General features: G+C 38.9%; 1 protein-coding gene across 1 annotated transcript; it reads right to left on the bottom strand.

The window, feature by feature from the left end:
- Positions 1–188: 188 nt before the first annotated feature.
- LOC128014590 (GTPase IMAP family member 8) lies at positions 189–12,242 on the bottom strand. Its single transcript, XM_052598270.1, is given in 7 exon segments — positions 189–479; positions 1,031–1,177; positions 1,412–1,585; positions 2,011–2,694; positions 3,760–4,464; positions 11,786–11,922; positions 12,134–12,242. Coding segments are annotated over 6 exon segments (1,983 nt in total). The 5' UTR covers positions 11,796–11,922; positions 12,134–12,242; the 3' UTR covers positions 189–216.
- Between the last annotated feature and the right edge of the window lie 349 nt (positions 12,243–12,591).

The following is a 12,591-nucleotide window of genomic DNA, read 5'->3' as shown; positions in this document are numbered from 1 at the left end:
AACTAATTGCCCAATTGCACAGCCTTAAGAGCGTGCATATCATGAATGCTGGGTCTCATTTGTTTTCTGAGAATCTACTGAACCTACTGGTAACTTGTTTGCCACGTAGCAATAAAAAAATATACGAAAAACCTTGATTATTCTGGTTAGTCACATTGTACTGCTATTATTTTGAACAATACTGTATATGTTAAACATGATGTCAAAATTCTAGGATTATTCAGCCATCACTTCGGTGTCTAAATCAGTGTCTTTATGCTCATATTTTGAGCCCTTGGGCAAATCCTGTGTTCTTTTGGTTCTTGAATGTTTAACAGAGTGAGAAATGGGCTGCAAAGACCCCAGTCCTGAGCTGTGAGATGGGACTTTTGAGTGTGATGAGCTAAAAACTGAACTGCCTTCTGCTCCTGATAGTGAGCTGAATGAACCATACGCAGAACTTGACACAGACCATGTTTCTGGCCGCTCGTATCCACTCACTGGGGAAAAAATAGAAACATATTTCAATCCACATGTTTTCTAAAAAATTATGTAGCCAATTGCATCGATTAAGTGCATGGAGTAAATATCAGTACAACAGATGTTGCATTCATATTCCACTAAATAACACTTGACTATTATCAAGATCAAATTATATTACAAAAAAAGAAATTAAAAATGAATAATAATAATAAAGACAATTTGTATAAAACTGAGACAATGTAAAAAGTATGTTTATCTCCACATCATGATGTAGAAAGCCACGTCAGACATAAAATGTTTGAATGTCAAATCAATGATCTATTATCTTTTTATAGACATTTTTTTTTAGTTAGCCAATAATTAATAGTTTGTTTTAAATTATATCAGTTCACCGATTATAGATGTATAGGTTTAATTTTCAGGAAGGTCAAAAGTTTGTCTAAATGATCTAACAGGTCTCACTACAACTAACATGGGATTTATGCTTGTTGTGCTATAATGAAACTGTCATAGTACACCAGAGTGTAGAGTATTCTGGAAAGTGCCAAATAAAACAAAAGATACTCACACAGTGGTGATATGCATTCCATGCTATGCATTTCTTGGAAACTGGACTCATATCTTCTTGTGTGAGATGAATCTCTGGACCATGAAGATCTGATGTCTGCTTCTGAACTTCCCAGAGGTGATGTGTTGGACCTCTCCTCTCCACTCACTGCAAAAAGCAAAGGGAATTAAAAAGGGGTAATTCTGCATGGAATAAATACATAAAGCATGATGACTTTCAAAACATTATCCAAATTAGAATCAAGTTGGATTTATAAAATTATTTTAAGATAAGTATATTTGTCTAAAATATCAATAACATGGAATTTGGGCCTTGCATGTTTTATAAAATGTAATGTGTATATTCTGGGTATAAGTGTCAAATAAAACAGAAGACACTCACTCAGTGGTGGTGTGAATTCCTTGCTAAATATCTTCAGGACCCCTGACTTGAATCTGCTTATGAGAGATGTATCTTTGGAATGGGAAGACCCAGAAGTTGACCCGATGTCTGCTTCAGATGAACCGTAACCAGAACTTGCCAGAGAGCACGAATCAGATCCTTCACCACCACTGACTGTAATAATGCAAGAGAGCAGAACATTCACATTACATTCATACAGTAGGTAGGCACATTTATAAAAAAGATATTGGAATTCAAAAATCTTATCATTTCATGAGAACAGAAGTTTAACATAAATCTGACATTTAATGATTCAAAGGTTTAAAACAACTGAACATCAGACACAGATAATGAACCTTTATTTACCACAGCACTTTGTGGCTCTTGGTTTCCTATTAAAGCTAAACAGGGCTGTGCCTGAATCAAAGACTATCTGAGAAAATCTGAAGTTGTGTTCGAAGATTAATCTAAATACATCAGTATTAGATCAGTATCTGATTAAACTCTGTGAACTATTTAAACCAACATCTGAAGAGCTATAAAAAATACTGATTACAAACACAACTGAGATATTGATACAGTTTTATGATTTCACTCACTCATTTGTGATCTGACATCATCTATCCATGGCTGAATTTGCTCTTCTGATTTTATTTTATTATCAGCTCCTTGTATTTTAATAGGGCTGCTCTTTCTCCTAACAGGGCGGTTTTTTTGTGCCACTGTCTCCTCAATCTTCTCCAGCAGCTCCTTGATCTGATTGTCGTCACTCCTGTTCTGATTGTTGAGAACATGATATCTGTTTCCACATTTGTCCAGCAGCCACTGGAGATCCTGTCATTCACTCTCAATGTGCTGCTCTATAGATGTGTCTAACAGAGAGTCTCCACAGGTGAACAGGACTATAGTGTGACTCCAGACTCTCTCACCAAGAAGATCCAGATGACCCTGCACTGCTTTTCTATCGTTCTCTGTAAATCCAATGTCCACACGTATGATCAGTAGTAGAACGTGTGGTCCTGGAGGACACAGAGACACACTGAGCACAATCTCCTGTTTCAGTAACTCAGGACTTTTCTCTACAGGTTCATTCTTCCACCATCCTGGAGCTTCAATGACAGTGATGTGTCTGTCTGCTACTTCTCCATGTCTCTCCACACACTGAGCAGATCTCTTCAAGTCAAACTCCTCTCTGCCCAGGATGTTGTTTCCTGTTGAACTCTTACCAGCAAGTTTATGCCCCATTAACACAATCCTCAGCTCTGAGAGACGCTGGGCTTCGCCTGAAACAAATACACACTTATATAAAATAATATTGTATTGAGAATCTGTAAATAGATGATGAATTATACATTTAATACAATCAAATAAGTGATATTGTACAGTCATCAAGACAAAATAAACCCATTAAGATGATCTGGACAATTTATTTTGACAAAAGAAGTTAAATACACTACTCATTTATAATCATTTAATCATATAATTATTAAATTTACCTTTACATTTAATAATTTAGCAGATGCTTTTAATCATCTAACATCCATAGTTATTGCTTGAAGCGGGTTGGTGTTCTGACGATTTGTGCTACCCGCTCAGATTCTGCTACCTCCTATTAAAAAGAAAGGTTTTCGCGATCACATCAATTTAAACCAGGAAACTCCTGGAAGTACAAAGATCCAGTAAGTGAATTCAAACAGTAAGTTCAAAACAGCCCTAATGCAGAGAATAGTGACTTATGTCCAGATGTCAGTAAATTATTATTTTCCGCATTTGGCTTATAAGCTAGATTGTTTTATAATGGGCACTGGCTGAAGGTGTTTTCAATTATATGGTTGTCAGTGGTTTAGTGATTCTGAAGTGATCCATATATTAGTGCAGTCAAATCAAGGCAGGAGGTTTAGTGGTCTTTGGCGTCTCCATTTGGCCCTGTTTGGTATCACAGCTTGACTTGTCATTATTTGTATTTAAAATGTTTAATTAATTATTGATTGATTGAAAGTAAATTATCAACAATTCACCATTGTGAATTCGTAGAATTAAAAATTACTTTATTTAATATAAAACTAAATAAGTATATAAATAAAAGGGGGTAGGGAGTGAGTGCTGGCACTTCTTTCTTATTCACTTCTTATGATACATTGAGGTGCAAACAGTATCCAACATCTAATTACTATTTACACTTGCTGGAAACAGCATCAAACTACTGTTCATTTAGTGTATACAATTTTTTTTTTTTGCTCTTTATATTAAGTGTAAACTCTGCCTAATAAGTTTAAGTAAAATACGTATATTTTGGGGGGGTTGTTCAGATGTTGTTGTGACTCAAGTTTCAGTAAATTTTCACTTACTCATCTGTGATCTGATGTTGTTTTTTCGTTTTTTTATTCTCTTCATCCGTTCTTCTGCTCTCTCTTCCTCGGCTATTCTTCTCTCTTTAATCTCTTGTATGAGATTTCTGTTTATTTCAAAACAGCAGTCGTTGTTTTGTGCCACTGTCTCTTCAATCTTCTCCAGCAGCTCCTTAATCTGAGTGTGGTCACTCCTGTTCTGATTGTTGAGAACATGATATCTGTTTCCACATTTGTCCAGCAGCCACTGGAGATCATGTCCTTCACTCACAATGTGCTGCTCTATAGATGTGTCTAACAGAGAGTCTCCACAGGTGAACAGGACTATAGTGTGACTCCAGACTCTCTCACCCAGAAGATCCAGATGACCCTGTACTGCTTTTCTTAGATAATCTTTAAATCTAGCTTCCACAGGTATGATCAATAGTACAGCATGTGGTCCTGGAGGACACTGAGACACACTGAGCACAATCTCCTGTTTCAGTAACTCAGGACTGTCCTCTACAGTGTAATTCCTCCACCATCCTGGAGCTTCAATGATGGTGATGTGTCTGTCTGCTACTTCTCTATGTCTCTTCACACACTGAGCAGATCTCTTCAAGTCAAACTCCTCTCTGCCCAGGATGCTGTTTCCTGTTGAACTCTTACCAGCAGCTCTATACCCCATTAACACAATCCTCAGGTCGGAGAGATGTTGGGCTTCACCTGCGACAAACAGAGAACAAAACATGCTTTTTAAAAATTATACTTAACTGTGAAACTGTGAATACCTGCTTCACACTTCTTCACCATTTTTCTGTGACCCAATTCAGCAGAGTACTTCAGTGTTACAGTGCATCGGCTTAGGACAAATCAGTCAAAATCAGAGATGAAAAATAAGAAATACCATTGCCACTTTACCATGTACAGTGAATGTACACATTATTTGGCAACATGCTTGAGCAAAATATCATAGTGAATATTTGCCCATTATGTGGCAGTGCCTTCCCAAGAGACATATGGATGCTTACACACACACACACACACACGTCATACATGCAGGATTTGTCCAGCATGGGCAAAACAAAAGAAATAAGAAGAAAACTGAAGAATGCCTCTCTGAACAGTGGAGTTACTGAGATCAAATGATTCAAAGTCATAAGAATGGATGCTTTTCTGTAAAAATATTCTATTTTAGAATAAACTATTCTTTAGGAATTATGGAAAAACAAAATTGCTTTAATTTCATTTATTTGCACGTAAAACAAAGAAACAGCTTACATTGTAAGTTACACAAATTAAACAAAGGTAAATAGTAAAATGCTGTAAAATAATTTATTGTCATTAATTATATTTTTAATCAAATGCTTCGTCTATACTGTATATCTGTTCATCAAAATCACTAAATAATAATAATAATAAATCTCTCTCTTGCACAAAGACAGGAAAGGAACCAATTATGCATCGAAGAAAGGGGAAGGGTTCGGAATAACAGAAACACCAGACAAAAGAAGAAACAAACTATAATGAGTAATAATGGCATATAGATATATAAAACAATATAAAAATTCAGTAACCCTCCTATTCAGTGGAGATTGTAACAAATGAGATTGACTTTCTATTTTCTCACATGGGCTTGCTTGTTTATTTTTAATATAGAAAGTTCTATTTTTGACAAATCTAAAAGCCTTTTCACACCAAAAGTGAAATGAATAAGATTCAGGCTGAAGGAGATGTAAATTAATTGTCGAAAGTCTTAAGATGCAGGAGAATAAAGTTAGCTTTCGAACGTTCACTCTTGTTATGTTTGGGAATTTTATTTTTTTTCATTCTGCTGAAGCCTGATTTGTTCATGTTTGTGTAGCTGCACAAACCAATGGTGATTCAGCACGCCAAAAGTGGTGGGGCCAACCGCTATATGTAGTGCCATTTATCAAATTATTCTCCTTCAGCGACGAGGATCATCTTTTTGCTGACTCTTCTGCAAGAAGAAGCCGTGGAAGAAGCTCCGCACTGCTCACCGCCGTGGAAGAAGTCAAAGGCATCCGGAGTGAAAGAGCAAATTTCTAAAAGCAATATTAATGCGCTTTGTTACAAATGTTGTGCTACGAGTGTGGTTTGTGCAAGGGGTTTTTGCACAGTGATGACGGACACAGCGAGTGCGTTGCCTTCCTCGGCCGCAGACTCGCATAGGCTGCGCTCGCTGATGGCTCATGCTTCCTCTGCGAGAGCATGAGTCTTTCACCTCTAAGCTCGTGGCTCGACTTGTTCCATCATGGTGATCCCTGCGCCAGGTCCTCCCATCTTTCTCCTCCCCTAAGAGGTAAAAACATCGGCTTTTTCAGCAGATATTTCCTCATCCCAAACAGAGACGATGGGCTCAGACCCATTCAAGATCTCAGACATCTGAGCAGCTCGCTTATGTGCCAGTCGTTCAAGATGATGACAGTTTTTTTGACAATGGATTTGAAAGATACTTACTTTCACATCCAGATAGCCCCCCTTCACAAACCGTTCTTGAGATTTGCATTCGCAGTCCTTCTGTTTGGACTGTGCCGTGCCCCATGCAATATTATGAAGTGCATAGAAGCGGCTCTGTCCCCTTTCAGGCAGATGGGAATCCGCGTATTGAACTACCTCGATGATTGGCTTGATCTAGCCTGATCAGAATGGGAACTGAATGCTCACAAAGCTGCTGCTCAGTAACTTAGAGCACCTCGGGCTGGTTCTAGACTCCACCCTAATGCTGGCATATATCTCGCCGATTCGATCCCTAAAAATTCTGCGAATGACGGCTTCCCTCAAACCAGGCACGACATGCTCCTGATGGTTTTTCAGAGGCTGCTTGGCGTTATGGCCGCCTCTTTAACACTGCTGGGCCTGCTCCACATGCGGCCCCTACAATTTTGGCTAAAAGCCCAAGTCTTGCCCCATGCTTGGCGGTTGAAGAGATTTCCGGTCAAGGTGGACCACTGCTGTACCAAAACTCTGGCCCCCTGGAGGACCAATCACCTGTTTCAGACAGGAGTAGGGATGGGCGTGGCCTCCAGAAGGTAAGTGCTCACAACAGATATGTCCAACTTCGGGTGGGGTGCACTGTTAGGGGGCAATCCAGCATTCGGCTTCTGGACAGCTCAGCAGTGATGCCTTCAAATTTTGGTGATCTCCTTAGTCCTGAATTCCTTCCTTTCGACCATCAAAGGCCACCATGTCTCAGCCCGTTCAGACAGCATGACAGCATGTGATTGTTGCTCGTAATGTGGCGTGATTGGATTCATTCCCATGCATAACAAGAGTGAACGTTTGAAAGGGAACACTTTCGGTTACTTAAAGTAAACCTTGGTTTGCTGAAATAAGGGAATGAGCGTTATGTCACTTACACAACTTACACAAACGTGAACAAATCAGGCTTCAGCAGAATGGAGAAAAGGAGTTTTCTCAATACAAAATGCACGTTCCCTTATCTCAGGGAACCGAGGTTACATTAAGTAATTGAAAGTGTTTCCTTTCTACTGAAACACAAATATTATTTTTATGTAAAGTCATTTCTTCTTACTAGTATGGTTGAATTTGATCACTGAAGGTCAGCAGCAAAAACATTGGTTTATAAAATGGGTTTAAATACAGTACATAATGGAAATTTGTGTTATTGGTTTGTGTCAAAATACAGTGTTTTCATTTATTTTGAAGATTGTTGAATCCGTTGTTGTGCGAGAGAGATGTTCATATTTAGTCTAGAACTAAAGTAACCATCATGTTTACACGGCACCGTAAATTCCTCTGCATTTACTCCATTTTTCTCAACATGCGGACAGGAGAGCTCTCAGTCAATAAACAGGAAAACAAACTACCTGGCATAACTTATTTGAAAAAGTAACTCCAATATTTTCTTAATTAATTTTTACTCTTCAGTGAGGATATGGTAAGTAAAAAAATTGTCTTCAGCATGAAGAGCTTGTTAGAGATATTTTTAGTGGGTTCGAAAGGAGCATTGCACAAAGCTTCCAGAACCACCAGCATGTCTTAAGAGGGCACCTTGATGCACTGTATACTGATCTCAGACTCCAGGTGCCATGGATGAAAGTATAATCTAAACAACTTCAGATTTGAGAATGGATGCTAGGAGCTATGCCCACTCAGGGGCCATTCCCGCAGCTTCTATAACTCCAGGCGGGGGTGAAGGACGGTGCCCACCGCTTGAGAGAGGAGGTCCCTCCTGATCGAAATCTCCAGCAGAAAAACGTCAAGAGGGGACAAAAGGTCTGAAAACCATCCTCGGGCCTGCCGGAATGGGGCTACTAGCAGAAGATGGACTCTCAGGAGCCGGGGAAATCCGTACAGATGAAACCTTGTCCACATCTGCAACATGGCGTCCAGCCCCATGCATGAGGGAGAACCAGAGCGGACAGTGTGTTGTTTCCTTTGATGCAAATAGATTAACTTCCACTTGCAGGAACTCCCTCCAGAGGAGCTCCACCACATCTGAGAGGACTCTCCATTCCCTGGGCCTCAGCCCCTGCCTCAACAGGATGTCTGCTGCCTGATTGAGGTGCCCAGGGATGTAGACTGCTCTGAGTTAGAGGAGATTTCCCTGAACCCCCTGCCAGTTGATGTAGGAGCCTACCAATGTGTTGTCTGTGCGGACAAATACATGATGGAAGGAAGGGTTTTAGAGCTTGAAACGGTCAAGGCTGCTGTGCAGGAGCTAAATATCGAAACCCCTGGATCGTCGAGGTAGGAAGCACTGGAATGCTGCTGCCTGCTTCTTTGCCTCCTGAAACCTCTCAATGACAGTTTTGACTGCACCACCGAAGAGGACAGAGGGCGACAGCGGGACATCCAGCAGGAAGAATCTGTCCTTATCTTGTAGTTCAGACAGATTCAATCACAGGAGTCACTCTGTACCCACCAGCTCTGCCATGGTACGGCCAAGGGCTCTGGCAACAAATCTGTGGCTGATACATTTCAGCGATGACATCAGACTTCTCTTCCTCCCTCTTATCCTAGTCTTTAAGCAGGTTGGCCTGGTATGCCTGCAACACCACCATGGTGTACAGACACCTGATTTGCCGCCGTGTATGCTTTCCCAAATAGGCTGGATGTCAGATTTACTCACCTGGTGGGAAACTTCGGGGCCTACAGGGATTATGCTGAAGATGGGCAGAGATAACTTGTGAGCGTCTGATTCACCACCAGCATCGCTCCATATCACATCTCATTCAGCCCTGACATGTTATAACAATTTGCAATGGTTTCTCCCATTATCTCGACATCCCCACATAGCAAATGGACTTGGCCCAAATGTGGCCTCAAGGTGGCACTGCTGGCCTCCTGTCAACAATGGCATGTACCTTTTCAGCCAGAGCTGGGCCATGTGTGGCAATGACGGTACGGCAGAGATCCGGCATACAACATGAGGGCCGATTGTTGATGGGAGGAGTGTGGCCCAGATCAGTCAGGTGATATGTGGCCCAAATCAGGCTAAGATTTGGCAGCATATTATGTGACCCATGATAAACAAGATAAATACAATATTGCATGATAATGATTAAATGATAACATACATTTTAATGAAGTGTAGTATTGTTAAAATATAGTCTTTGAAATGGCAAGTCAAAACAGAATGAAACATTATCATTTAAAAATTAAATTGCATTAAACTGCACTTAATTATAATTTGATTACATTTTATATTATTATTCTTGGTACATATAATCTTAGAGTCCTTACATGAAAAGAAAGTGAAAGAGTATTTAACCGTTATCATGTGATATTTATTTGGTTTACTATGGGACACACTGACCTATAATAGAGAGTGGGGGCACATCATTTTTATTAGTATGCTGTCATGCACAAGCATTAAATAAAATGATCATGAAAGTATTTTATTTTTCAGATTAGGGCCAGCTAAGGCTGATTAACTGGCTGAGTTTCAGGCCGGTTATTACATTTATGGATTTTAGGTTATGGCCCATGTGTGGCTCGAGTCTTTAATCCAGTTCTGGGACACTTCTGGGCCGTCATTCTTTGTGGTACTTGGGCTGAGGGAGAAGTCATTGTGTGGCCCGGATCTGGGCCAGAAGACATTTGCTATGTGGGTCTTAGCATGGTGATCAGGGGAAAATGGAAGGTCCTGATGTGAAGCACTTGTCCAGCTTGCCTTTGCCTCCTCAGAGGATGACAGATGAAGTGTCTGACTCTCTCCCCGAGGGGAAGTATCTACGGGATGGGCTTCCGATCTCTGAGAGTGAGCCTTGGATCTAGCGGGTAAGGAATGAGATAAGAACAAGACTATCTCAGATCCCTCTGCTAAATCCACTTGTGATCCCCTCGGTAACAGTCTTCACTGTGCCTTGGTAACAGCGAGATCAGAATTTGCAGGTTTGGAAACCTGGCAGCTTTCATCGAAGATGGCCAGGCAGGAGCGCAGCACACGGAGCAGGAGAAGGTCACAATCATGACAGTCAGCCCCCTCGAATCACATTATAGTGTTGACCGTGCTCTGCTCCCAAACAGACGGCGTACAAAATCGTACGAGCAGAATCGTATGAGCAGAAGCTAACATGTGCGTTTTTCCAGATGCGACTTTATGCTTCCTGGTTGCTCACATCATCCCCCTCATGACGTCTCACTTCTCCATTGGAAATGTTATAGGTGTGTCTAACAGAGAGTCTCCATGAGTGAACAGCACTAAAATGTGACTCCAGTTCTGAGAAACTTTGAGCATCACTTGATGATATAATAAATGATATTCTGTTGAGAATCTTTAAATATATGCTCTGCATAATTTAATAAAACTTTTAAGTAAAAAAAAATAACTAACTAATAACTAATAACTAATGTACACTCATTATCACAAAATAAATCTGTCTGAACCTTCATGTTGTATTATAAATTATGTATATTTGGTTGTTTACTTTTAAAATTCTTAACCATCAAATGCTAACAGGTTTAACACACTGATCCAACAAAAGCCAAAAGTCATTGGAGGCTGGTGTTTATTGGAGTTATTTTTGCTTTTAATAAGGTTTTTATGATATCAAAGGTTTTGTTACAATATAATTTTCATAATTCTTGCACTACTGTCACTATCAGATTAATACCAGCCTAAAAAGAAGAAGAGAAGAGAAAAACTCACAGAAGAAAAGTAACTAACTACAAGCAACATTACAAAAAACTACAATAATCTAAATGCACAAAGAAAACATTGTGCATTTTTTGATAAAAACAAAAAAACTCATTCTGAATGAGGTTAGTTTAAAAAATATGGTTTGTATAGTGTAAAAAATAATATGCCTATTATGCTTATATTATGTAAGATTTTTTTCTTTTTCCTTTATTTTTGTCAGCTTTAAAGTATACATATATATAAAAACTCCATTCACATTCAGTTCTAAAAAGTTTTGTGAACAAACATTCTGTATGTTATAGACTTATTTCAGTGACTTAAAAAATTTTTTTTCACTAACGTTAACGTTATTTTCACAAAAACACAAAGATTTACATTGAAGCTGCTATCAGATTATTGTTGCAGAGTGTATTTAGACCTTAGCTATTAAGATGCTTTTAAGAAAAACCACAAATGTCACGACATGAAAAAATTTATCCGGGGCCCCAAAACCCCTTCAGTAGCCATAGGGCTAAAAATTCAGGAGCACCAATACATTCGCCAACAAATAACATTGTACATTTTTGTACATTTTGCCGTGCTTATTTGTCTCCTGAAGAACATCCACTGCCAATATTTAAACAAGCAACATCAGGACTGGTTTGGCCAGTATTTGATTTGGGTGTAATCTTTAAAATTTAAGTAAAATGAGAGTAAGGTGGTCAAGTGAGTAGCCTATTGGTATAGATGCAATACTAAACTATCTTTTTCATTTTCAAGAATTATTTATTTTTATAACATTCGCATGCTTTGTTTAAAACTATAGGCTATTATTTTATCAAAATTTGCCTGTGTGTAAAATCTCACAGAAACATTAAACATTGTTGGCAAGTTGTTTAGTTTCATAACAGTTGATTTGAGTTGAAGTGAAATGCTTACCTTTGCCCATTTTGCCTTTTCTCAGTTGGAGCTTAGAAAATATAATCAGTCATCAGTCTTTACATGCAAAAGTTGCAATGTACTTTCAAACTGTTTTGGATAAGACTCATTCAAAACCACTTCCTGTTGCTTCAAAACTGTGGCAGGAAGTGAGCAAAGATTCAGTCTCCATCTGAGTACTTTCGTTATAAAATAATAATAATAATTAAAAAAGCATTAATCTAGTTACACATTCATAAGAGTACAACTCTGACACTTCCCGAAAATATTTTCTTTTATGTATAGAGGAAAATAAGCCTTAAAGGGTTAGTTCACCCAAAAATGAAAATTACGTCATTAATAACTCACCTTTACCAAACATGTAAGACCTCCTTTTATCTTCGGAACACAGTTTAAGATATTTTAGATTTAGTCCGAGAGCTCTCAGTTCCTCCATTGAAACTGTGTGTACGGGATACTGTCCATGTCCAGAAAGGTAAGAAAAACATCATCAAAGTAGTCCATGTGACATCAGAGGGTCCGTTGGAATTTTTTGAAGCATCGAAAATACATTTTGGCCCAAAAATGGCAAAAACTACCACTTTATTCATTGCATTGTCAACATCTAAATTAATAAATGTATCTCGCTTCAGTGAAAGTATAACGTGCCTAATGTTTTTGACATTACACATCACGCCCTGATGTCACATGTTTGCCGGAATCGCAATGTGAAAAGGGGCTTTATTGAGCTTTTCCTCAATATTGGACTCTAGAACTATGCAGTTGTTGCCTTTAATTTCACATGGTTACAGTTAATCTTTTCATTT

This window comes from Carassius gibelio, chromosome B25, assembly GCF_023724105.1.
Source record: "Carassius gibelio isolate Cgi1373 ecotype wild population from Czech Republic chromosome B25, carGib1.2-hapl.c, whole genome shotgun sequence".
NCBI classification, from domain to species: Eukaryota; Metazoa; Chordata; class Actinopteri; order Cypriniformes; family Cyprinidae; genus Carassius; species Carassius gibelio.
The sequence above is the reverse complement of the archived record's forward strand: the minus strand, read 5'-3'. Positions and strand labels throughout refer to the sequence as shown.